Genomic DNA, 25,199 nt, shown 5'->3' with positions numbered 1-25,199 from the left:
ATATGAAAAAGCACTTGAATTTCTGTCAGTGTTTTGGATATAACCATTTTTTGTTGTTGTCCATACATCGTCATAAGTGGCCGCGGAAGCCGTGTGGACATCGGGGGACATTGCCATTGTAAGATAGGGGAGGGCGGGGTTTGTATAAGATGGGCAGATGAATGATGCAGACATCGAACAACCCTAGGGACATTGTCCCTCTGTCCCCGCCCACCCTTCCGCGGCCACTGATTTGTCATCTCTGTCTCTATTCTGGTCGTGTCCCAGTGATCACATTTTTATTCCTTCGACAAACAACAAAGCGCCCACCACCCCCAACCAAACGAGTTTTAGTAGATAACAAAATAGTCTCTGGGAGCAAGGTTGCACGTTAGTTGGAGACAGGTCGTGGAAGAGATAACATCCTTATTTTTGACATTGGATAAATTTCCTGAAAAGAAAGAAAATTTCCTAAAAATGGCGTTCACTTGTTCGGACATTTGTAAAATAATCCTGGCCATTTTCCTGCCTCCGATCGGTGTTCTGATGGAGAAAGGGTGTGGGACGGACCTTTTGATCAATATCTTGCTGACGCTTTTGGGTATATATTTTCCTTTTTTGAAATTTTTGATTTCTTTGATTGGAATTTTCCGGAGGTTTTTCAAAATTTTGAAATTTCTTTTTGTTTGGATAGGTTACATCCCCGGAATAATTCATGCGATTTATATCATCCTGAAATATTGAGAAGGTGTGTATCTAATTTTTTTTAAATAATTTACTTGTTTCATTTCCTCGGGGAAGTGGGTGTGAATTTATTTTTAAAGAAGTTATCTTATCGGGGACTTTTTTGTTTACAATTTTTAAATCGAAATATACTCCTGATTTTGGTAAAAATTCTCTTGAAATTGTTGAAATTCAATTTATTTGCACGGATTTGCACATGCAGTATGTTCAATGACAAAGATTTTTTTAGTGCAATTTTTGAAACGAATTGCATACATGGTTTTGGCAAAATTTTAGTTGAAATTGTTGAAATTTTTTGCACGGATTTGCATAGTTTGTTCAATGGTAACAGAATTTCCTGCTTGCAATTTTCGAATCGAATTACGTACGTGATTTTGGCACAATTGTTGAAATTTTTTGCACGGATTTGCACATGACGTTCATTCAATGGTAAAGAAAGGACAATGTTTGCTTACAATTTTTAAATCGAATTACATACCTAAGATTTTGACCAAAATTCTCTCAAAATTGTTCGAATTTAATTATTTGCACCATTTTGCACATTACTTGCTACATAAATATTTACATTTTACATTGTACAAAAAGTGATTTGGTATTCATTCAATGGCAAAGTCATTAAGATAGTGGTGCTGGCGATGGAATGGAATTAACATGTGCTAGGACTTGGCATTGACATAATAGCAAAAACTAGACGGACGACATTGGTTTGTTTATTATTATTTTGGAGAGTTGGAGTTGATGAAATATGTAAGAGAGAGGAGAATGAGACGCCGTTTTATTTTGCACAAATTGTTCCTTTGTTTTTGCACTTGTATGTGGTGATCTCATCGTTTAAATTGAGTTATGACTGCAGCAGTGCAGACGTGACTGTTCGTTTAATTTTTGCGTATGCGAATTTATTTAGCGAGATTTGCAGCCCTGGATGGGAGGGATGGATGTTGGTTGATTAGTTAGTCATGGTCGATCCGTGGCGTATGGGGGATGAATAATTGGCCACGTAACTATTTAATGACGACATTACGGCATTGTTGTTGGTGGGAACGGTGACATCATGGAATACTATTACGTAGCACGTGGTCACGTGACGTGTGACACGTGAATCATGCTTCTCGTTGAGGAAATTTTATTTTCTTGAGAGAGACCACTCATTTTCTGGATGAGTCAATGTCACATGAAAGTATTTATTTATATTTTAAGTTTTGCCAGGTAGCTTTTTTAATGGAGAATTGAGAATAATTGGAAATTGTGCCGGTTTCATGCCGATTGTAGGATTTAACAGATTTGGAAAATCTGATTGATGAAATTTCAGATAAATTAAATTCATGGTGTTAGATTTTTCATTAATGCGTGATTTTCCACATTATTTAGTAAATACTATCGAATAACAAAGTTATGAAAGTATTTAACTTGAGGAGAATAGAAATTATTGGATTGAATTGAATCGTATTATTTTTTTATTTTTAACGAAGGAATCAAAAATAAGAGAAAATTTTGAAAAAAGAACAAGTTTCACGTCAATTGTAGGATTAAAATAGTTTGAAAATTTATATTAATGCAATTTTAGATGAGTTGGACGAAATCCATAATTCTTGATTTGAAAAGTTTCATAAATAATAAACCTAGGAAAATGTTTAACTTGAGGAATTTACATAAAAATTATTAATTGAGTCGTAAAATACATAATTTTTTAAGTATTTTACTTAATATTAGTTTTAAATGAAGGAACACAAATTTATGAAAATTTTGAAAAAAACAGAGTGTTACGCCGATTGTAAGATTACAATATTTTGAAAATTAGATTACTCGAATTTTAGATGACTTCCTCAGCCCCCACACTGCGTGATTTCAAACTTTTGATAAACATTACTCAATAATACAGTTAGTAAAATATTTAATTTGAAGAAAATCAAAATTATTGATTGAATCATGAATTTATTTTGATTAATATTTTTAATGAAGGAGTTAAAAATAAATGAAAATTTTGAAAAAGAGCAAGTTTCACGCCGGTCGTAGAATTATAATTTTTTGAATACGATTTAATGAAATTTGACATAAATTCTTCGGATTCTAAAATGCGTGATTTGAGAATGGATAACAAAGCTTAAAACATATTTAAGGAAACTAGAAGAGGAAAATAGAAATTATTTATTAGGTAAATATATTTATATGCAGGATTTTTACCTTAATTATTATTTTTACTGGAGGAATTTACAATAAATCGGATAAAATAAAATAAACTTTCATGCCGGTTGGAAGAATTCAATATTTTATTTTTGAAATATTAATAAAATCGCAATTCGTATAAATTCGAAATTTTTGGTTTTCATTTTAGTTAATATTTGTATTAATGAAGGAATAAGTGAAAATTTTGAAATAATAACAAGTTTCACGCCGATGATAGGTTTACAAATTTTTTGAAAACTTGATTATTGAAATTTTAGATCAACTGCTTGAAAGACATATGTAATGCGTAATTTGAGAAGGTTAACAAATAATGTTGGATCACAAAGTTTGAAAAATACGTTAATAAATTTAAATTCATAATTTGTATTTGTATTATTAATTTTAGTGAAGAAATTTAAAATAAGTTAGTAAAAATTTTGAAAATCAAACTTTCACGCCGGTTGTAAGAATTCAATATTTTTGGAATATTAATTAAATCTAAGGTCGTAAAAATCTTGGTTTTAAAATATACGCAATTTGCATAAGAATTTCGTACTATACGTTATTTAAGGAATATTAAAATCTAGGAAAATATTAAACTTGAGGAAAATCGAAATAATTAATTGAATCATGAACTTTTTTAAATTAATATTTTTAATGAAGGAATTCAAAATAAATGAAAAAATTTTGAAAAAAAGAACAAGTTTCACGCCGATTGTAGGTTCAGAAATATTTTGAAAATATAATTATAGAATTTTCAGATACGAATTTTCAAATTGCGTCGTGCGTGATTGGAGAAGTTTAATAAATAATATTTGACAATAAAGTTTGAAAAATACACAAATAAATTTACAAGATTTTTACTTTCATTATTATTTTTAATTAAGAAATTTAAAATAAATAAGTATTAAATTAAGAAATATAAAATATTTTAAAAAAACTTTCACGACGATTATAGGAATTCAATTTTTTTTGGAGTATCAATAAAATCACAGGTTAAATAGCTTCGGAATATCTAAAAAGGTACTTATTTACAATTAGTTACGATTTTCATAGTATGAATTTTGTACTATGCATTATTTAAGGAATATTCAAATCTAGAAAAATATTTAACTTGAGAAAAATTGAAATTATTGATGCAATCTTGATTGCATTTCTTAGTAAAGAAATTAAAAATAAGTTGGTGAAAATTTTGAAGAAAAAAAACTTTCCCACCGATGTTAGAAATTTAATACTTTTTGCGTATTAATAAAATCGCAGGTGTTGTAAATCTTGAAGGAAAATGTAATTGACTATACCTAATTTGAATAGTATGAATTTTGTACTATGCATTTTATATTAATATTCAAAATCTCGGAAAATATAATTTTGAAAAAATGAACATTTTTAATTGAATAATTATTTTTATTTTGCAAATTTTGGAAAAATATTGTTTGCAGGAATGAAATATTTTCAATATTAATAAAATTCCAAGCAGAATTTAAATCTAGGAAAATATTTAACTTTAGGAAAGTAGAAATTACTGGATCTAATCTATTATTTACATAGCTTTAATTTTCAAAATGTGAAAATATTTGAAAATTTTGACATAAAGAATAAATTTCACGATGATGGTAAGAATTAAATATTTTTGGAACAGTAATTAAATCGGAGGTTAATTACTTAATTCCAAGTGTCGAAAAATGTCGTTCGTAGGAATGAGATATTTTAAACATTCATAAAATTGCAGGTCAGATAAAGTAGTATTTAAATCCAGGAAAATATTTAACTTGAGGAAAATAGAAAATATTGATTGAATCATGATTTAATTTTAATTATTATTTTTAGTGAAGAAATTTAAAACAAGTAAGCGAAAATTTTAAAAATAAAATAAACTTTTACGCCGATTGTTGAAATTCAATATTTTTGAAGTATTAATAAAGTTGTAGATGCGTAGATTCCCAGTGGGAAAAGTATACTTATAATTACCTAATTAAATAGTTACGATCTGCATGCCATGAATTTCGTGTTATGCGTTATTTAAGAGTAATATTCAAATCTAGGAAAATAAAAATTACTAATTGAATTATGATTTTTATTGTGAAAATTTGGAAAAATGCCGGTCGTAGGAATGAAATATTGTCAATATTAATAAAATTACAGGTCAGATGTTCAAATCTAGGACAATATTAAATTTGAGGAAAATAGAAATTACTGGATTGAATAGAATAGATTTTAATTTCAATAAAATATTAAAAATACATAAAAAAAAATTTTATAGAAAAGAACAAGTTTCGCGTCGATTGAAGAAATTAAATATTTGTATTTATTATTAAAACTGTAGATTTCATCGGGCAGTTGGAAAATATTTAGGTTGAATTAAAGATAAAAAATTTAACAGCATTATTTCTACGATAGAAGGAATCGCAGTTTCATTTATTTTGATTTTGACATGCTGGAACTGGATTCCCTTGAAATTTGCGAATGCAAATATTCATAAGTAGTTGTGCGAATATATTATGTGATTTAACTTTAGGGATGATTTAACATTTAACTTTGCTTGGTATATACATCTTAATTGTGTGGTTTGGTTTGTGCATTACTTAATAAAAAGTATGCATAAGTAGAAAACTGATCCAGTGGCCGCGGAAGGGTGTGTGGGGACAGAGGGACAATGTCCCCACGGTTGTTCGATATCTGCATCATCTCCCCATCTTATACAAACCCCTCCCTCCCCCATCCTGCAATGTTAACGTCCCCCGATGTCCCCACAGCTTCCGCGGCCACTGCATATTCTGCATGCATAGAACGACTTACTTGTAGAAATTTATCCATGATAACATTCCAGTCTGGTCCAGAAGGATTTACATATTTTGCAATTTTCCTTTGTCCATGATTCCACTCTCGAATAGGCATCGAGTTGTTTAATGGATTATTACTGCATACCTGCCATAATTGTACCCCCATAAAGAGAAGACGAGTCGAAACTAAATGTCAGAATCAGCATAAATTTGCCAAAATTAATGACCTAACGAGTCAAGTAGAGAGAAATGGAAAGTGCAAAATAACAAGTTCCAGAGGATATTTTTTGTTCATGAAATTTTAAGCAGGTCTGTAAGTAAAACTGGCTCTTTTAGTACGTCCTTGGGCTTGTGTTGAACAGATTTGCACACATATTTGCAAACATATTTGCAAACATTAGTAACCTACTCTCTGGACGAGGTAGGTAATTTTAGTGTGTTGCAAAAATCCCAAATTCGCACATACACGGTTTTTATGTGTACCACATTCATGCTGGTCATAAAATTGCGCACGAGATTAATCAAATCGCTCGTGGTCACTGTAACCGCAAATTTATTTCGTTATGCGTATTTCCGATCGGATAAATAATTGCGTTAATAATTCATAATTAAACATGTGCAATATCCAAAATTAAGCACGTAAAATGCAAACATTCCACATTTTTGAGTAGCAATTACACCGATCAATTTTTTTATCAAAGTTAAAAAATTTTAGTAAATTATCAGATATAACATATGTACTATATTGTTGGAATACATTTCACTCAAAAATTGTTACTCAATTAAAAAGACGAGTTTAAAAATAATCTGGAATTTTACGAAATTTTATTTCGTCGAGGATTTGTTTTTTTGTAATCTATCTACTTTAATTATATATTTAAAATTTTAATGTAAGATTTTGCACGTGTATGCATATTTCCATTTTTGACTAATTTTCTCATTATACAAATATCTTTCTAAACCTTTGCCATACTTAAATAATCAAATTATTAACTTCTTCGAAAACTTGGAACAAAATTGCATTATATGAAAATTTGTATCCTAAATCAATTTGTATCCCGAACAAATTACCAAATTTGAGTGGTAACTACATAATTTACCAAAAATTGTATCATTATTCAGTCCATGACCATGCTAAATAGTCATTTTTTCTCATTAGTCATCTTAGTCATTCTTTAAAAAAATGACTGATTTGTTATTTATAATTAAGAAATATGTTTCGGGTGACTGTTCCAAATTGTACGTATGTACACACGTAATCTAATCTACATTAACATCCAAGCCGGCTTATCCAACCCACCACTAACTAACCAAACCATCAACCGTAACATGTCATCCATCCGTTTCCACTCAACTCACTCTCCACAAGCCTAGGGCCAACCTTTCGTAAATATCTGTGTATGTATTTACACGTTACACGTAAAAAATCAGTGCAATCCAGATTATGTAATACAGCTTCCAGTCCATGCATGGCGTCATCATCCGATCGAAAGTTAGGCAGTGTTCGCCGCTTCGAAATGTGCTGCATGACGGTTGGATCCCCCCCACAAAAAATGCAGAATGCAGTCTTACATATGTAGCCCGAGTCAGATTGTTACTAATAATTGAGGTTGGCCTGATACGACTACTGCAATTTTTACTAATTTTCTACAGATTTTGCATATGTGCGAAATTGATTCGTAATTTTGCATATTCTACAAGTTTACAAAATTTTGAAGTTTTACGAGCTTAATCGATACACAGACAGACAGACAGACAACCATGACGGGTATATAAGCACTGACTTGAATAAATTTTACAAGTGTGATCTATACACAGACAGACAACTTTGACAAGTTGATAGGCCCTTACTTGGATAAGCTTTACGAACATAATGGATAGACAGACAGACATAAAACCATGACGTGTACATAAGCCCTGATTCGGACTAAAGGGATGCATCACTAAATACCACATAAAAAAAGTTAGTGACCATTATGACGCGTACAAAAAGCCCTGATTTGGATAAGTTTTGGAAGCGTAATCGACATACGGACAGACCTACAACTATGACGTCTACATAAGGCCTAATTCGGGCGAAAAAGGGATGCATCACCGTCGCATAAAAAAAGTTGGTTAGTCAGCTACATAGCGGTGGCTTATATGCCTAGATCTACGTGTAAATAGTTACCATAGTTAAGTATTACTCCATAGCATAGAAAATGATGAGGCAGACGGTGTTTGCTTTTTTTACGAGACATACAACATTCAAGAACCATCACCCAGCACAATTCCAACCGTATTTAAATACATAATCTCTCCCTTTCCAATCCTCACATTCAGTCGATTTCTATCCAACCAACCTGACAATCAGTTAAGTAAGTTGCAAATTTATTCGCAAAAATGGCCCTGACTTGTACCGACATTTGCAAATTCATCCTGGCCGTGATCCTCCCTCCGTTGGGCGTCTTGGCGGAGAAGGGGTGCGGAAAGGATTTGGCGATTAACATCCTTCTCACGCTGTTGGGCTACATTCCCGGAATTATTCATGCTTGCTACATCATTTTGAAGTATTGAGGAGGGAGTGGAGGTTGTGGAGAGAGGTAATTTTGTAATGTCTGGAATTTTTTGGAGGGTCTTGTTTTTTGTGGGGTTGCTATATATTTTGGGGGGGTTGGAAGGAAAGAAAGTGGAGGAAATAATGTGGGTCATCTAGCCACACGCCGTATGGCGGTGGTGGGAAGGAGTTTCTTGTGCGGTGCATTTTTTGTAGGTCTAAATACCAGAAAAAAGTCAAAATATTTTCAGGAAACCACTTTCTTGTCGTTATTTCTTCCAAGTGATTCGTTTCTTGTGGGGTTGCTACATATTTTTTGGACTGGAAAGCGAGAAAGTGCAGGAAATGCGAGGTGTAAGAAACTGCAAGAAATATTGGTCATCAAGCGACGAGCGGTATGAAAAATAGTGGAGGAACGTCGTTTCTTGCACCTTGAATTTCTTGCGGGGCAAAATATCTGCGAGAAACCACTTTCTTGCCGTTATTTCTGCCAAGTGATTCGTTTCTTGTGGGTTTGCTACATTTTTTTGAACTGGAAAGGAATAAAGTGCAAGAAATGCGAGGTGCAAGAAAGTGCGAGAAATAAGCGTCATTTAGCGGCGCACCGTATGAAGAATAGCGTCAGGGCGTCGTTTCTGGCGCCGTGCATTTCTTGCAGGTCAAAATACCTGCAAGAAACCGCTTTCTTGCAGTTATTTCTTGCAAGTGGTTACTTACCTGCACCCGAAACAATGAACAATTAGTTAAATGTGAAAGTAGTTAAATAATTATATGATTTACTAACGAGTTTTATTTTTCTTATTTCAGCTGCCATCATCACATCGTGCCTATTTTTTCCTTCCCACCTACAAAAACTCATCACTACTAAATTACATCACATAACTTGTTCCATAATAATTTACTAAATTCCTGCCTGGACTGCAAATTCAATGAAGCCTGCCTAAACAGATAAATGAATACGACTGAATTGGACTGGATATCGAGGAGAAGAATGAAAAATTGTGAAAAAAAACACAAAAAAGAGCTGCTATCATCAATCAAATTTCAGTTATATTTTGCAAAAGTGAGGAAAAAATTAACGTCTTGAGCTTTCTGTGTATGTATCAAAATTGTGAAACGTGTAATAACGAGACAATCAAAAATTTAGAATTTTGATAATTTTATCTATGTATTTTGTATCCCTACAAAAAAAACCTGACTTTGTATGAAAAAATAAATGTGAAATTCACACCTTTTTACATAATTCGTGACGTGTACTACTTAAATCAGTAAAATTAAGTTGATACCTTTTACGTGATTTTTTTTTTATAGAAAAAAATTCCCTGTTCGTAAAATAAGTGTGGTTTCTTGTACCAAATTAAATAATAAATACATAAATTAGGAAGAAGAAAAAGGAGAGGAGATCGATCGATTGTTTTTTTTTGGGGGCTGGCAACCTGTTAGCGTGTGTTGTGGGATGAATGTGTAACACTATAATTAGATTGCATTTCACGACTTTTATCCCGTTTTACTTCCGGTGGTCATCCTTTCACTGTTTGTAATCAGTAAAATGGGACTCAATCTACACGTGACTAACACGTGACTTTTTTCATTTATAATAAAAATATTTAAAAATATATATAGGTTCCGTTCCTGGTATTTTGTCCGACTTTCTCCTATTTTACTTCCGGTGGTCATCCTTTCACTGTTTTTAATTAATATAATGACTCAGGTGACTAACACGTGACTTTTTTATAGTAAATAATTTAAAATGTGTTCCTGGTAGATTGTATGGTTGTTTTTCGTGCTATAAGATAAATGGGAAGAAGAAGAGGAGAAGATCGATTATTTAGTATTTTTTTGCCAACCTGTTACCTGATTATTGCGCATTTTAGCTCTTTTTAGGACGACAAATAGCACACTAATTAGATTGCATTTCACTTCACTTTCTCCTATTTTATTTGGACCGTCATGCTTTTCCGATGTTCTGTGTTTTGTACATGAGTACAGATACTCCGGGAGAGGAAGGACATTAATTATTGATGCTGAAAATAGCAGGCACGCAACCCGTGTGACATTTCCGTAATTCAATTACGGTTTCGTTTGCTCTTCGCATCAAGTGTTTTGTACGAAAAGCAGCGAATGTACATAATTTGATTGTCCTGTTTGGTTCCCCGGTGGTGGAAAATGAACCGAAGGTAAATATTTTTCAGGAAACCAATAATTTTTTTGTACTTTTTAAAACAGTAAAATAACCAGATGTAAAAAAAAATCAGTGTAAAACGCCAAAAAATAAATAAATGAGATTTTGATAATCGGTATTTTGATTTTAGGTAATCAAAACTTGGATGCAGATTGACAATTAAAATTTGTAATTGAGATCGATAATTGAAAATTTTGAAGTGAGATTGATAATTAAAACGCTTTCTGAGCAAAGGAATATATTTTTTTATGATAATGAACTTGATAAAATTTTTCATTACCAAATTTTACAGAATTTTACAGATATTTTTACCCATATATTTTTTACCTTGATTGATTTAACTTTATAAAAGTCAAGTTTACACATTCCACATTTTGGCTGGACTAAGGATTTAGTAACTGATTTACATATTTATGGAAAAGTTGATACAAATTCCATACAGTAAATATTATGCCTTTGGCTAAATATGAATGAATGAATTGGACGTTACTTACATGTTTACCACAAAATTATTAACCTCATTATTAATTATTGTCTGTCATCAATCTGTCAAAATGTGTATTATTAAATGTATTAGTAAATCAATCAAATTTTAATGGGGAACATTTACATAATATGAGTAAATTTACATATTATGTAAATTTACTCATTTTTTACACTATTTGCTTATAAATTATACTGTATAATTTATAAGCAAATAGTGTAAAAATAAAGAGGTGTATACTTTATACACCTCTCACCACTCTAATTCTGTCATCGTCCCGAATTTTTTTCAGAATTTGAGTAATTCCAGTAATTTAATGTTAAATTGATAAAAATCATCGACCCGATTAAATACTTTGATGTTTAACATTTACATTTTTTTACACTATTTTCTCGTAAATTCCACCTTTTGAAATTGCATACAAAACTCTAACTATTTGATCGTTATGAATCTTTTTCCAGAATTTCAGAAATCTCAATAATTAAATTAAATCAGTAAAAATCATCGACCCGATTAAATATTTTTATGGTTAACATTTACATATGCAAATTACTCTTTTTTGCACTATTTACTTGTAAATTAATTACATCTTTTGTAATTACATATTTACCTAATAAATAATTGTTTCACTGTCTTGAATGAATTTTTATCAGAATTTTAATAATTCCAGGAATTTAATTGAATATTAAATTAATAAAAACATCATCCCGATTAAATGAGTCATCTCCAATTATAATATTTAACACACTTGACTCTGCTGCACTAATGTACATCCGCTCATGTTTTGTTAATCTATGTAATTCAATTCATCGGATTATTAATCGAGGCCACAGCGGCATGACTTGTTATCGCATTTATCATTGAGTGGTTTGTGCTGCGTTAAAAAAATGATCAACATTCGACGACAAGCAAAACAACAAGTTGCAATGGAGATCTTCCAGTGTATGCTCTCCGATTTTGAGCAAATTAATGTGTATCGATGGCAAATTTAATTGGGATGAAATTTGCGAAAGACACGATTTCCCAATAGTCACGTTTGGCAGGGATATTTGCATACCAGGAGTAAATTTGGAAAGTGTCAAATTTGTCGACTTTTGGGCGCATCTTCTCCTCCTTGGATGCAATGATCTCTCCCAAACGTGCCTATTGGGAGATCGTGTCTTTCGCAAATTTCATCCCAATTAAATTTGCCATCGATTGACACTAATTTATCATTTGTGATTGATTGAGACTAATTTGCTTAAAATTGGAGAGCATACGCTGGGAGATTTCCATTCACCATTGTAAGTTTCTTAATTTTTGTGTTGTGCAAGTATTTATCCGCAGATTAATTGCACGTAAATAGTATCCACCAGTTTTACACGATTTTGATATTTTTGGTTAGTAAGAATGCCTCATGCAAATAGTTTTAGAGTTGGTCATTTAAAAAAAATAGTTAGATAATATCTAACATCTGCAATCAGAATATATATATAAGTTATAAACCTTGTAAATACAAATATTTTCCCCGAAAATCTGAATAATAAGTTATTATTATTAATAACATTGCGTAAAATGGTTATTAATTAATTTTAGACTTTTTAATTAGCATGCCTAAATTGTTAAAATTTCTAAAAAATGGCTACATATTTCTCAATAATTTTTTATAGCTTTTATCCATATTTTGTAAATATTTCAGCTATTATTTCAAACGTATGGAAATAGTCTGGGTATTTTTTCCAAAAATATATACCTAGATATATAATTTTCTCACTATTTCAAAATTGATTAGATTTGAATTTCCGAGTTTAAAAGGTATTTCAGCATTAAAGAATTAACAAAGTTGTAAACATTGAATTTGCAAATTGCAAATTGCAAATTGCAAACCTTACATTTTTCTAAAAGTGATGACTAGAATCTGAATAATAACATTGCTTGTAAAAGTTATTTATTTATTTATTTATGTTTGACTTTTTAACTTGACATATTTAACTGTTAAACTTTCTCAGATCGCTAGAAAAATTATGAAACATTTAGATTTATCAATAATGCTAGCTTTTATCCATATTTTGTAAATATTTCATCCACCTGTTATTTCAAAAATATGTAAATATTTTTTTTTCTTCAAAAATACATACCTCCAAAAACTTTTCTCAATAATTTAAGGAAGAAAAAGTGGATTGCAAGTGGCTTGTTTAAGTAAGTTGTTATCCACAAAGCTCAACAACTTTACTTTCGTACATATTTTCAATATTTCGAGGATCAAAAAAGTAGCTACAAAAACTTGACTGGATAAAAAAACTTCAGCGTTAAATAATTTACATTTGGCCCATATTTCATACCCACCCACATATTTCCGTACATTTGTATGTATTCGCCATATGTACACTTTTATACAGTATTCATTCCATGAAAATACCATGCAAAACTGCTGGTTAAGCCTCAACAACTTTCAACTTTACTTTCGTACATACAAATTTTCCTGCATGCGACAACAAAGCCCCCGAACTATGTAATTTGCACACAACATTATTACTTCTTTTGTGTCGGAGGAATGTTAATGTCCTCGTTTTATTGTGATGATAAATGTCACATCCACATCAATATATAACCAAGTTTTCGTGAAACTTGGCATTTTCCATGATGCAAATATGTACTCCGACCGAGGGGAAAAAGGTTGTTGGAGATGTGCGCAAAATCAAATTCTATAATAAACACCGACTTTATAGGAAGAAAAGCTGATATTCCATCCAAACATGTTCTCCATAATGGATGACACTATTACGGAACAAGATCTCTTCTCAGGGACATTGGATTTTGTTCCGCCGTCCTTTTTGATGCTATTTTCAACCCGAGTAAAGAGACCAACATGATGAGAAATGACAAGATCCTCTCTGCTATATGTAAGGAATGAGAATCTTATTGATTTTTGGTGGTGGTGGTTCTGGTGAAAAACACAATGAAATAGAATAGAATGCTTTCCCTCACGTTTATTTATTGGTGGGAGAGAGAGAAAGGAAGGAAGTGAAAGCAACTTTGGTCGGTTCGGTGGTGGTGAAAATAAACGAGAGAAACACCGCTTATTTAGATAAATAACGATGATAACATAACTCGTAACGTAATTAACTTAATTATAGTCAAGGTATTCGTCATTCGTTGATTGCGTGTGTATTTTGAGACTGAATTTTTGCATCGAGTTTTTCGTGTCATCGTGTTTAATCGAGGCACACAGTTGGTTCGAGGAAGTTGATTCTGTAAAATAATATATGTGTTTCTGCTTTGTTTTTATTTACATTTTTGTAAAGTGCAGTTTGAGGATAATTAATTAGTGATTATAATGTTAATTTACTTGATTAATTGACTTGGTCCAAGCCTGATGTAAAAAGCCATTACAATCTATATTTGATGTGCAAGGATATTAAAAATTCGTACTTTTTACACTTCCGGCTTCAAAGTGCAGCAGGAACAACGAAATTATGAGAAATATTGGTGAATTGTGAATTGGTGGTTATCTAAGATAACTTATCTTGAAGGAATAATAATTAAGATAAGCAAGGATGTGGTCCAACATAATACTGACGAAGGGGGGCGTGGGTGAGGACGGTGAACCCGAACTGGGTAACCACCCCCCTTCTCGGTACAAACATTGCGGTGTCCTTGTCCCTACCGCGACGGTGGCTAATTCGAATTATGACCTCTACATTTTTGGGGGACGATCGGGAACTTTTCCGCTGAAGGATTTTTGGAAGTAAGGAATTTGTAAAAATAAAAATACGGAATTTTGAGCTGTGTTCCGGGGTGAGGATTTCCGGGGGTGTTACACCCACAAAAAGAGGATAATTTAAGTGGAGAAGGGAAAAGTTGTTAGAAAAAACAGGGTTTTTGAAGAAGTTAACTTTTCATTTGGTTCAAAATTCAGTATTTTAAAAAATCGTGAAAACAATGTATTTTGACAGCGATAAGAAGTTAATTTGTTCACAAAACCTGTATTTTCGTACGACTGTTACCTTACCCACATAGATTCTCGTCATTTTGTGGGTGTAACACCCTTTGAAATCCAAATCCTGGGAAGAACAAAGCTCAAAATACTGCATTTTGATAAAGTATTTTCCCCAACGTGATAATTAGTTGATTAGCTTTGGACATAAACAAGTAGTTAATTGTTTACTTTTGGTTTGTTCTAGGCTTGATTTGAAGCTGGGAAAATGGGAAGAAATCCGTCCCTTGGACAAGAACGGTGGAGAATGGCCTCCACATTTACAAGAACATTCCATGGTGTATTATTCCAGCAAGATTTACATCTTTGGGGGAGAGATTAGTCTTAGTTATGGCGAAGATTTGAGTCCCTTGTGGATCTACGGGGTCGAATCGGGTTCTTGGAGGAGGTGGGGGTGCACCCCGAACAATAGCGGGGAGGCAGAGTCAGTAACCGATAAATATTTGATAATTTTGGACGTAATTAATAATTCTGGAACGATTTTATGACTAGAAATCGTCTCAAGAAGAAACAAATGATGCTGAAAAGTCCGGAAGTATCGCGACAAGCCTTGACCAAAACGCCGGTTGGGCGGAGAGGTCACACTGCCACGGTTTGGAACAATTATATGCTTGTCTATGGCGGATATAGAGATTTGAAGGGATCGTTAGGAGATTTATGGGCATTTCATTTCGGTGAGTTTCACACAAACTTTGTAAAAATTTTTGACGTAGGAGACTCGATGATTTTGACTTATCACCAAAATCAGCACATTTTTATTCATTTCTCGCCTCTGGGAACTTATGTAAAATTCTGGACGACGAGTGAGTTGATTAATGGAATGGCGTCGAGTTTTTTGAGCCAGTTTCGACAAGTTCCAGTTTTTCTGAAGGCTTTTTAAAATTGAGATCTCCTCCTTCAAAAAAGGTCAGAACCTGGGGTGTATATTTCTAAAAATTGACAACGACCTGCTCTACAAATTTGTCGTCCACAATTTTAAAATAAATTCCCAGGGGCGAGAAATGATTAGAAATGTGCTGCTTTTGACGATAAGTTATCGAGACCTACGTTAACGTCGATATTTTTTCATGTTTTTTGTAAATTACAACAGAAACCGAGTCTTGGCACTTATTCTCATCTCACGACCTTCACAAGAAGAACGCGAAACCGTGGTATTTCAGTTTTTCGGGTGGATTTACCTCCTCCTCGTCGTACTTTCCTTGTCCGCGACACTCCCATATCGCCGCCCTGCATAATTCCTCCCTCTACATTCACGGTGGGATGCAGGACTTGTTAGAGCTCGGAGATTTGTGGAGGTTTGATCTAAAAACGAGACTCTGGACGCAAATTAAGACAAAATATGGGCCAGGACCGTTGCATGGACATGTCGGATTGGTGAGAGAGAAGGGCAGAATTTTACTAATTAATTGACAATTAGTTAATTAATTGAATTAATTAATTCAGGTGGCGCTGGATTCACTCCTAATTTTGGCTGGAGAACGGGGAGGAAAGGCGGTCGATGAATTTTGGAGGTTCGATTTCTTGGCAGAAACCTGGGAGCGAATTGTTTTAAATGGGTGCCGACCGTGCCCCCGAGTTTGGCCGTGGGGTACAATTCTTCCCATCGTTTATAAAAGAGTGCAAGGAACTCCGAATGAAAATCAGGCTAATTCACAAACGTCTCCGGGTTCGACGGGTTTGTTAATTCATTCGAATTCTTAATTTTAATTGGAATTAAAATTTATGATTAAAGTACTAGGACCCCAAAATCGTCAAAATCAGCACATTTTTAATCATTTCTCGGCTCTGGGAATTTATTAAAAAATTCTGAGCGACTAATTTGTAGAGAATTTCGTTCGCAGTTTTTTTTAAAAATATACACTCCAGATTTTGACCCTTTTTTAAGGAAGAGATCTCGCTTTTAAGAAGCCTTCAGAAAAATTGAAACTGGCTTCAAAAACTCGTCACCGTTCCATCAACTAACGCACTGAATACAAATTTGTTCGATCAGAATTTTGAAATAAATTTCCAGAGCCGAGAAACGATTCGGAAAAATTGGAACTCGTCGAAACTGCTTAAAAAAAACTCGTTGACATTCTATTAATCAACTCACTAACTACACTTTGTCGTCCAGAATTTTAAAATAAATTCCCAAAGCAGAGAAATGATTAAAAATGTGCGAATTTTGACCATTTTGGCGATGAGCCATCGAGCCCTACGCTAATTCCTCTCTCTTCCCCTCAGAAGAGAATAAATACTGGTGGGACTATGACGAATCGATGCTCGCCCACCCAGAAGATGACGATGAAGGGGATGACGACGAAGAAGTAATTCACCACCAACAGCAACTTAAGGTCCCTTCCTCCTCCTCCGCAGTGCCGAACGGATCGTCCTCCTCGTCCGGGGATGAAAAGAAGAATCGTTCCTCCTCCTTGTTCTCTGACTTTGCGAGATTCGCTTACAACAATGGAGACTATCAAGCCTTATCGGAGACGAATTCTGTCTGCTTATCGGAAGAGGAGGCGAGCCCACGACCTCCACTCAGCAACAAAAGTCATGCCCAACAAAAATTAGCGAATAACCAGTGCCAAAATGGAAACGATGCGAAATTAGAGTTGCCTGGATTAAGAAAGATTGAGGTAAAAAAATTAAACGGTTCGATAAGCCTCACTTCCCTTTCGGGTGCGAGTAGCAATTTGCAAGAAATCGGGAAGAAAGTGTTTTTTAGAGCTGGTTTGACCCCAAGAAATGGAAGGCGTAAGAAACTGTCCCGCCGCTATATTTCATACGGCGTGTGACCAGATGGCGCATATTTCTTGCACTTTCTCCCAGTTTCATGCACCTCGCATTTATTGCGTTGCTTGCTTTGCAGTGCAAGAAATGTACTTACCAAACCCGCAAGAAATGAAGCACTGCTTATCTGAATTAATAATTTATGTATATTTTCCCAGGAGCAAGAATCCTCATCACTCCCACCCACGACCGTTTCTCTCATCGACCTGGGCGGTGATGAAACCAATTTCTACCCAGTCCAACCTTCACAATCTTCACATTCTCCCCCTTCTTCAACCAACTCGCCCCCCACGACGACCGGAAACACGCCGGAGTCTCTCCCCGAAGAAGAAGGGGAAGCACTCACCTTCGACTCAATCGTTCCTCCCGATTCCTCCTTCAATTCCTACTCATCCGCCTCCGTCGAGTCGCGCCCTTCGACGACACGACGATCCGAATCCGCGACTTGTTTACAATTAAATCTGAAAAAGAACTCGGTCAAGAAATCGGCTTCTGTACGTTTCGCCGACATCGTGGAACCCCCCTCGACATCTTCCTCGTCGCATTTTATACTCGCGAGAGAATGCACGTCCGACTATTCGAGTATGGAGCATGGGATTAATTTGCAGCAGCAGCAGAGGCCGGGTGGGGGTGGAGGTTAGGATGGAGCTTGTCCATATCAAGCAGATATATGTCATAAATGTCCAATTTGGCCGTCATATTTGCCATATATATTTACCATATTTATCAATTTGACCGTCCAATTTATCACAATTCCAATGTGACCAACATTTATGACGAATATGTCGAACTACTTGGAAATTTATGACGCACAAATCAACAATTTGACTTATATGACGCACAAATTGACAGCTTATGACAATTTGAACTTGACATATTTGACATTTGTCACAAATTTTAATGTCTGACAAATTGCATATTTCTGTTAATGTGCCAATTTGATTTAGGCGGAGCAGGAGGTCACAATGGTTACGAGAATCCCAACTATCACGGCTCCTCCAACACGTTTCATACCAATCCTGCCTTCCAAGTTGTTGAAGCGTACGAGTTGGACACGATTTCGGGTGGTGGCGCAAACGGGGAAATTCCTGTGGCCGAGAAAGTGGAACAGGCGAAAGTAGAAGCACCGTATTATTACCAAGTTTCCACGCCGAACTATATGCTACTCATTGGAGGTGATATATTTATACTACTTAACGTAGGACTTGACGCCTTATGGTCAAAATTTTAATCATCTCTCGACGCTGGGAATTTGTTTTAAAATTCTGCACGACAAATTTGTAGAGCAGGGAGTTGCCAATTAAAAAAATATATACTCCAGATTTTGACACTTTTTTGAAGGATGAGATCGCAAGTTTAAAAAGCCCTCAGAGAAATTGGAACTCATCGAACCTTGCCTAAGAAACTCTCCGTTATTCCGCAACTTACTGACTACAAATTTGTTTTTCAGAATTTTAAAATAAATTCCCAGAGCGAAGAAATAAATGGTCAAATATGTGCTGATTTTGACCATTTTAGCGATGAGTTATCGAGTCGTACGTTAATTATGTAATTAATAACGAGTCGATTTTGGTTTTATAGGTAACGAGTCTCATTCTAGTCATGTCGTGTCGAAAAGACAGCCCCTTGCGATTTGGAGGTTACGTGTGACCCGTGACCTTTTTGGGGTCAACCCATCCTCATCCTCACAGGGGCAGGAGCTTCTCTATTCTTCGTCTGGAAATGGTAGCAGCAGTGGCAGCAGACCTTCGTCGGGGTCGCAGCAGAGAAAAGTGACGACTACTGGATTCTAACGCGATCTGATTTCTGGAAACAATTAACTAAATTTTTACTGATCTGATGATTCTGATGATACTCGATCTGTCCAAGTTGAACTTTCAAACTTCTCTCTTGTTCAAATTGCAAAGCAAAACCGTTCATAAATAACAAAGTGTTACGATTAATTAATTAATTAATTATCTAACTAAAATTGCTAATTTTAGGGGTGGACAAAATCCAGTATTTTGAGCTCCGTTCTTCCCAAGGTTTGGATTTCTGGGCTGTTACACCTACAAAATGATAAAAATCCACGTGGAGAAGGCAACAGTCGTCCGAAAATACGGGTTTTATCAATAAATTAACTTTTTATCGGGTCAAAATACATTGTTTTCACAATTTCTTTAAAAATAAAGTATTTTGACCCCGATAGAAAGTTAATTTCTTCACAAAGACTGTATTTTCGTACGATTGTTGCCTTCTCCACGTAGATTTTCGTCTTTTTGTGGGTGTAACAGCCCCGGAAATCTAAACTATGGGAAGAACGGGACCCAAAATATTGTATCTTCACAAAGTATTCGCCCACCCTTGAAAATTAATAACTTATTATGACGAGAAGCGTACTCTGACAATTTCTCGGCACTTATTTGTGTCCACTGTTCACTAATTATAATCGACACGCTGCCGTCGCTTTTTTACTTGTCTACTTTTGCTTGTACAAATTCACAATAACACAAAGTTAAAGAAAGGTCGAGTGTATTTTGTCCAATTTTTACAAGCAAGCAATTTAAAATACTGATTGGAAACTGTCATACTCAAAAAAATTTTGTAAAAAAACACGTAACGTTTGCTACATTAATATTTGAAAAGTATTTAACTAACTAACTTTTTGGTCTATTTATTCGTAAATTGTAATTGTAGAAAGGAAACTTGACTATGTTGAAAGAAATGAAAATAATTCGTAAACTTGAAAACCCAGAAGAAATTTCAGGAAAGTGAGAATCTCAGTATATAAATATGTATTAAAGGTGCGTTTATACTTCACTTTTTGGTAACTTGTGCCAATATTGCGGTTTAACTATGGCACAAATTAGGAAGGCAGGAGAAGCAAAATGCAGATAATTACTTATTTGACGTAGTTAAATATGTTTGTAAATCCAAACCAAAGATTGTTTTACTTTATTATTACAATTGTGTGATTGTCAATCAAGTCATTGTTTTTGAAACATTATTGTGATTTTTCGAAAGAGCATTTTTGTGTCATATTTTTAGTATATTTATATTGGTCCTAAAAATCGTGTCATAGTTTTTTGAAACGCTGTGATTTAGCATGATTTTACGAAGTGCATTTTTTTGTGTCATATTTTTTACATGGTTTTTTGGTGGTGATGGGTTTTGTAACTGAAATATTTAGGATTCCGTTTATTTTTACCTAATTTCTGGGTAACAAACCCAGTTATATATTTTACGTATGAGTAAAAAAGAGTGATAATACTACATGAAAGAAAAGAGTGAAATGAACTATAATACATAAGATTGTACTTTACGTTGTAGTAGTGACGATGAGAAATGTATGTGTATAAGTATTAAGACAAAAAAGGTACGGAATAAAAATGTTGTGGTGCATAAGAATGTGTACGTACTCATTTTTTGGAAAAAAAGGTTGATTTTATTTAAGGAAGCTGTAAAAAGTCAGTTTATTTAAATCTACACACGAAACACGACGTATTATAAGCGAACGATTTTTTGATTTTTACAATTTAAAGATTTTTAAACAAAAATTCGAACACGACGCATTATACGAATACGATTTTTTGATTTTTATAATTTGAAGATTTTTATAATTCATAGATTTTTATAATTTTTGTAGAATTATTAAAAATTAGAGCACGACGCATTATCAGAGTACGATTTTTTTAAAGAGTGTATAATTTTGTATAATTATAGAAAATTCTGTGAAATTTTTGCATACTTTCTTTTCTGCAAAAATGGTGCTAAATTCCCAAAGTTTTTTGATTCGTGTAATCTTACCTGTTTTTTGTTCTTATTACTTATTTTCTGTTGGAGTAGTGTGTAACGCTGGTTGGGGAGGAGGAGGTCGTGGTCACGGTCATAATAATCACAGAGGTGGTGGTGGAGGTCATAATCGTGGGGGCGGCGGCGGATGGGGTCAGAATTTTCGACCTCAGCAACAATACTTTGGGGGACAAGGAGTTTATGGTAATTATGCACTTTGCATGCTTAATTAATATGCTTTCATTTATGCAGTTTTTTTTAAAAGTGGTTGCAAAAAATTCAACTGTTTGCAATGATAATTGCAAATTTTGTTTGTCAAATTGCGTGAAGTACAAACTTCGTGAAAAATTGCTAAATTTTCCCTCGTAAACTCTCCAACATATTTTTACTTCTTTATTTTTTGTAAATACTTTAAATTTTGAGACGTACCAATTTTTGATGCTTTTCATTCTTCAAAATTAAGCAGTGTTTGAAATGATAATTCAAAATTGCAAAAAAATACACAATTTCGTAAAAACTAGTCAAATTTCCTTCTTAAAAATCCTCCAACGGCATTCCTACATATTATCCCATCATTTTTTTCCCAAACTTTAATTTTTACCAATTTTTCATTATTTTAATTTATTTTCTTTATGCAGGAGGGTGGTCAAATCCCTACTTTGCCAACAATTACCCCGGTGGACTAGGTGGTTCTCCCCCAGTAATAATTATTCCCCCGCAGCAACATCCCGCAGTAATTACCAGCACGACGCCCGCCCCCAAAATAACGTCAACAATGTCCCCCCTCACCACCGAGAAGGCAGCCCCCACGATAATTCACATTCATCACAATTACCCCCCAAACACAAACCCAGATGTCCTCGTCGACTCAGCCGGACCAATCGGATCCGGACCCTGGAAACAAGCCGACGCCCAAACCGTTGAAGCCCCCAACAAAAAACCGCAAGAAGAACAATCCGGGATTAAAAAGGAGGACGAAGAATTCACCGATTTTGACTTATCCCTTATCGACGCGAGGTTATCATTTCGATAAATAAATACGGATGGAAAATCTGTAAATATTTTATTTTGATCCCAAAATACCTATTATTTATCAAATTAGTGACTATGAATTCGTCGTTCTACGCAATTTATTCGCATGGGTTATGAATTCACTGAATAAACATGAATTGAAAATTTGCACACATTTTGATCCCAAAATACCAATAATTTGTAAATTACACGCAATCTATTCGACTCTACATTCACTAAGAATTGAAAAATTTACACATTTTGATTTCAAAATATACACCAATTATTTGTAAAATACAAAATTCGCAATTTATTCGACTCAAATTCGGTAAATAAATACGCATTGAATATTTCTCTTCAAAGGAGCCATTCAACGGAAAGATAAGCGACACGTGATTCCTAATTTTTGGCTTGATTTTTTGACATATGTAACTTTACAAATCCCGGTCTAGGTTTTTGAAAAAATGTTCCATTTGCATTTTATTTTCATAAATTGGCCTGATTTTTTGACAACTCGTTACAGAATTCCGGTGTAGCTTGAAAAAAAAGCTTCCATAAGCGACGTTTTTTCTAATAAATATTAAATACTTCGAATTTTTTTCGAAAATATTTTCGTAATTTCGAATTTTATTTAAATAACGAGATCACAAAAATCTCCGCGAGGACGACTTTAATGGCGACGAAGGCACCCACAAATCCAATAAAGTTCCACAATTCCTTCACTTCGACGGGATCCTCTTGACGCCACAGCGTTCGGAAGATTCCTCTCCCTGCGAGGAAGGCGATGTAGAACCAGCAGCCGAGAAATGTCATCAGCCAGGAAGACACGAGAATGACGGTGATGGGAAAATAATGATAAAAAATATCGTCTAATTGTCCAAAGACCCCGAGGAGAATCATGATCACAACGATGCAGATGGTCCTTAAAAGAAATAGAAATAAAATTGTGAAATTTATGTATGTAAGGCAAGGAAATTTTGAAGTTTGGTAGTCAGTGTTCCGTTTCTTGCTGGTGGTTTGATACTACATGGATTCATACCTGTTCACTTTCATTCACTTGAGTGATTATGCTGGTGAGTGATAATGAATGAAAATGAATTTCTCGTGATTTGAATGAAAATGAGTGAAAGATTCCGTCATTTCAGATGAATGAGTCTGAATGAAAGGATTTTTCACTCATTTAATTTTTCATCCTATGCTTATTACATGGGGCGAAATATGAATGAAGTCCGATGAAGTGAAATGAAATGAATTTGAACAAAAATGACGGATTGTGAATGAAAATCATCAATAAGAAATCAGGATGACTGACTTTTGAATGAAAACTAAGTTTTTGAACAGGTATACATGGATTTCTTGCAGTGGAAAGAAAGAAATGGGAGAAATGCGAGGTGCAAGAAAGTGCGAGAAATAAGCGCCATCTAGCCACTCGCCGTATGAAGGATTGCGATGGGGCTTACTTAGTTTCCTGTGCGGTGCATTTCTTCCAGGTCAAAATAGCTGACATTTTTTGCATTGAAAACAAGCCACGCAAGAAATGCGAGATGCAAGAAACTGGGAGAAAGTGCAAGAAATATGCGATATCCTGCCACGCGTCGTATGCAGTACATATTCGCGGCGGGGCGTAGTTTGTTGCGATTTGCATTTCTTGCATGTCAAAATATTCAGCTGCAAAAAAAAACGCTATTTCTTGCAATGGGCACTTGCATCCGAGAGAGCTGTCAAACTGTCAAACTCTCAAACTGTCAAAATTCAGAAAAAACGAGGTCAAATTTGGTCATTTCTTGCATCTTACACTGCAAAGCAATGACCGCAAGAAAAACGAGGTGCAAGAAACTGGGAGAAGGTGAGAGAAATAAGCGCCATCCAGCCACGCGCCGTAGGAAGTACAGCGACAGGGCGTAGTTTAGTTTCTTGCGCCTTGCATTTCTTGCAGGTCAAAATATTCCCCTGCAAAAACTACTTTCTTTTCCATAATTTCTTGCTTCCGAAACACTGATTTTATCAGAATTTAGTATTAAAACTGACCAGTTCTTGACGAATCCTTTCATGGTATCCACTGGTCCGAGGGACGCCCAGCGATCTAAAATTGGCACCATTTTGAAGTGCACCACCCAAACAATGGTCTGAAAAATGGTCGCGCAGACGAAGCGCCACGCTAGGCTGAAAAACCTGATGCCATGTTTGTCCCTGTGTGCTGGGGTTAATGTCAAAGTTGAGAGGAAAGTTAAAATTACGAATGACGCAATAAGGGCGGAAATAATGTCCATTTTATGCAAAAAAAAAATATTTGCAAAACGTACTAATTTCGAAAGCAAAATTTGGCATAATTTGGAACACGTGATTTTTATTAAAGCACAAGTTACCTAGATATTAAATGTGAGTTAATAGCATTTCAAAATCTGGAAATTTTTGGAAGGAATTTAATTTTACTTGTCAAATTGTAATTAAAATAGGACTCGATGCGTCATCGCCAAATGGATCATTTCTCGCCTGTGGGAATTTATTTAAAATTCTGGACGACAAATTTATAAAGCAAGGAGTTCCCAATTTTAAAAATGTACACTCCAGATTTTGACCCTTTTTGAAGGATGAGATCTCAAGTTTAAGAAGCCTTCAGAAATATTGGAACTCGTCGAAACTGGCTCAAAAAACTCAACGCCATTCCATTAATCAACTCACTGACTACAAATTTGTCGTCCAGAATTTTAAAATAAATTCCCAGAGGAGAGAAAGTATTAAAAATGTGTTGATTTTGGTGTTGAATCACCGTTGAATAATTATGTCCAAAAATATGACCA

General features: G+C 34.4%; 1 protein-coding gene and 1 long non-coding RNA gene across 5 annotated transcripts; both read left to right on the top strand.

Moving 5' to 3' along the window:
• The first annotated feature begins 349 nt into the window (after positions 1–349).
• LOC110862206 lies at positions 350–9,595 on the top strand. 2 transcript variants are annotated; one of them, XR_004833356.1, is made up of 3 exons: positions 350–580; positions 674–727; positions 9,010–9,595. It is a non-coding gene; the product is annotated as an uncharacterized LOC110862206 (long non-coding RNA). The 2 variants fall into 2 exon arrangements; XR_002549142.2 differs by lacking the exons at positions 350–580; positions 674–727 and adding an exon at positions 7,885–8,248.
• A 3,994-nt stretch (positions 9,596–13,589) lies between these two features.
• Positions 13,590–22,573, top strand: LOC110862207 (tip elongation aberrant protein 1). Of its 3 annotated transcripts, none has more exons than XM_035845298.1 (11): positions 13,590–14,595; positions 15,032–15,268; positions 15,337–15,518; positions 15,935–16,218; positions 16,288–16,519; positions 17,071–17,462; positions 17,775–18,252; positions 18,564–18,791; positions 19,198–19,640; positions 19,947–21,591; positions 22,026–22,573. In XM_035845298.1, exons 1-9 carry the CDS (start codon positions 14,405–14,407, stop codon positions 19,407–19,409), a joined length of 2,436 nt encoding a protein of 811 aa, XP_035701191.1. In that variant the 5' UTR covers positions 13,590–14,404; the 3' UTR covers positions 19,410–19,640; positions 19,947–21,591; positions 22,026–22,573. The 3 variants fall into 3 exon arrangements, with proteins under 3 accessions (XP_035701191.1, XP_021967075.1, XP_035701190.1); XM_022111383.2 differs by having other exon boundaries at positions 13,755–14,595; positions 17,068–17,462; positions 19,198–19,614; XM_035845297.1 differs by having other exon boundaries at positions 13,755–14,595; positions 17,068–17,462.
• The last annotated feature ends 2,626 nt before the right edge of the window (positions 22,574–25,199 follow it).

The sequence above is a fragment of the Folsomia candida genome, unplaced genomic scaffold, assembly GCF_002217175.1.
Source record: "Folsomia candida strain VU population unplaced genomic scaffold, ASM221717v1 Fcan01_Sc050, whole genome shotgun sequence".
NCBI lineage: Eukaryota > Metazoa > Arthropoda > Collembola > Entomobryomorpha > Isotomidae > Folsomia > Folsomia candida.
The sequence above is the reverse complement of the archived record's forward strand: the minus strand, read 5'-3'. Positions and strand labels throughout refer to the sequence as shown.

What these genes read in the sequence shown, in the direction of transcription:
- LOC110862207 (XM_022111383.2), top strand. Translation starts at nt 14,405, where the DNA reads ATGTGGTCCAACATAATACTGACGAAGGGGGGCGTGGGTGAGGACGGT. An exon ending in AACGTCTCCGGGTTCGACGG is followed by an intron (nt 16,520 to 17,067) that starts GTTTGTTAATTC and finishes TCTTCCCCTCAG; the next exon opens with AAGAGAATAAATACTGGTGG. An exon ending in GAGGCCGGGTGGGGGTGGAG is followed by an intron (nt 18,253 to 18,563) that starts GTTAGGATGGAG and finishes AATTTGATTTAG; the next exon opens with GCGGAGCAGGAGGTCACAAT.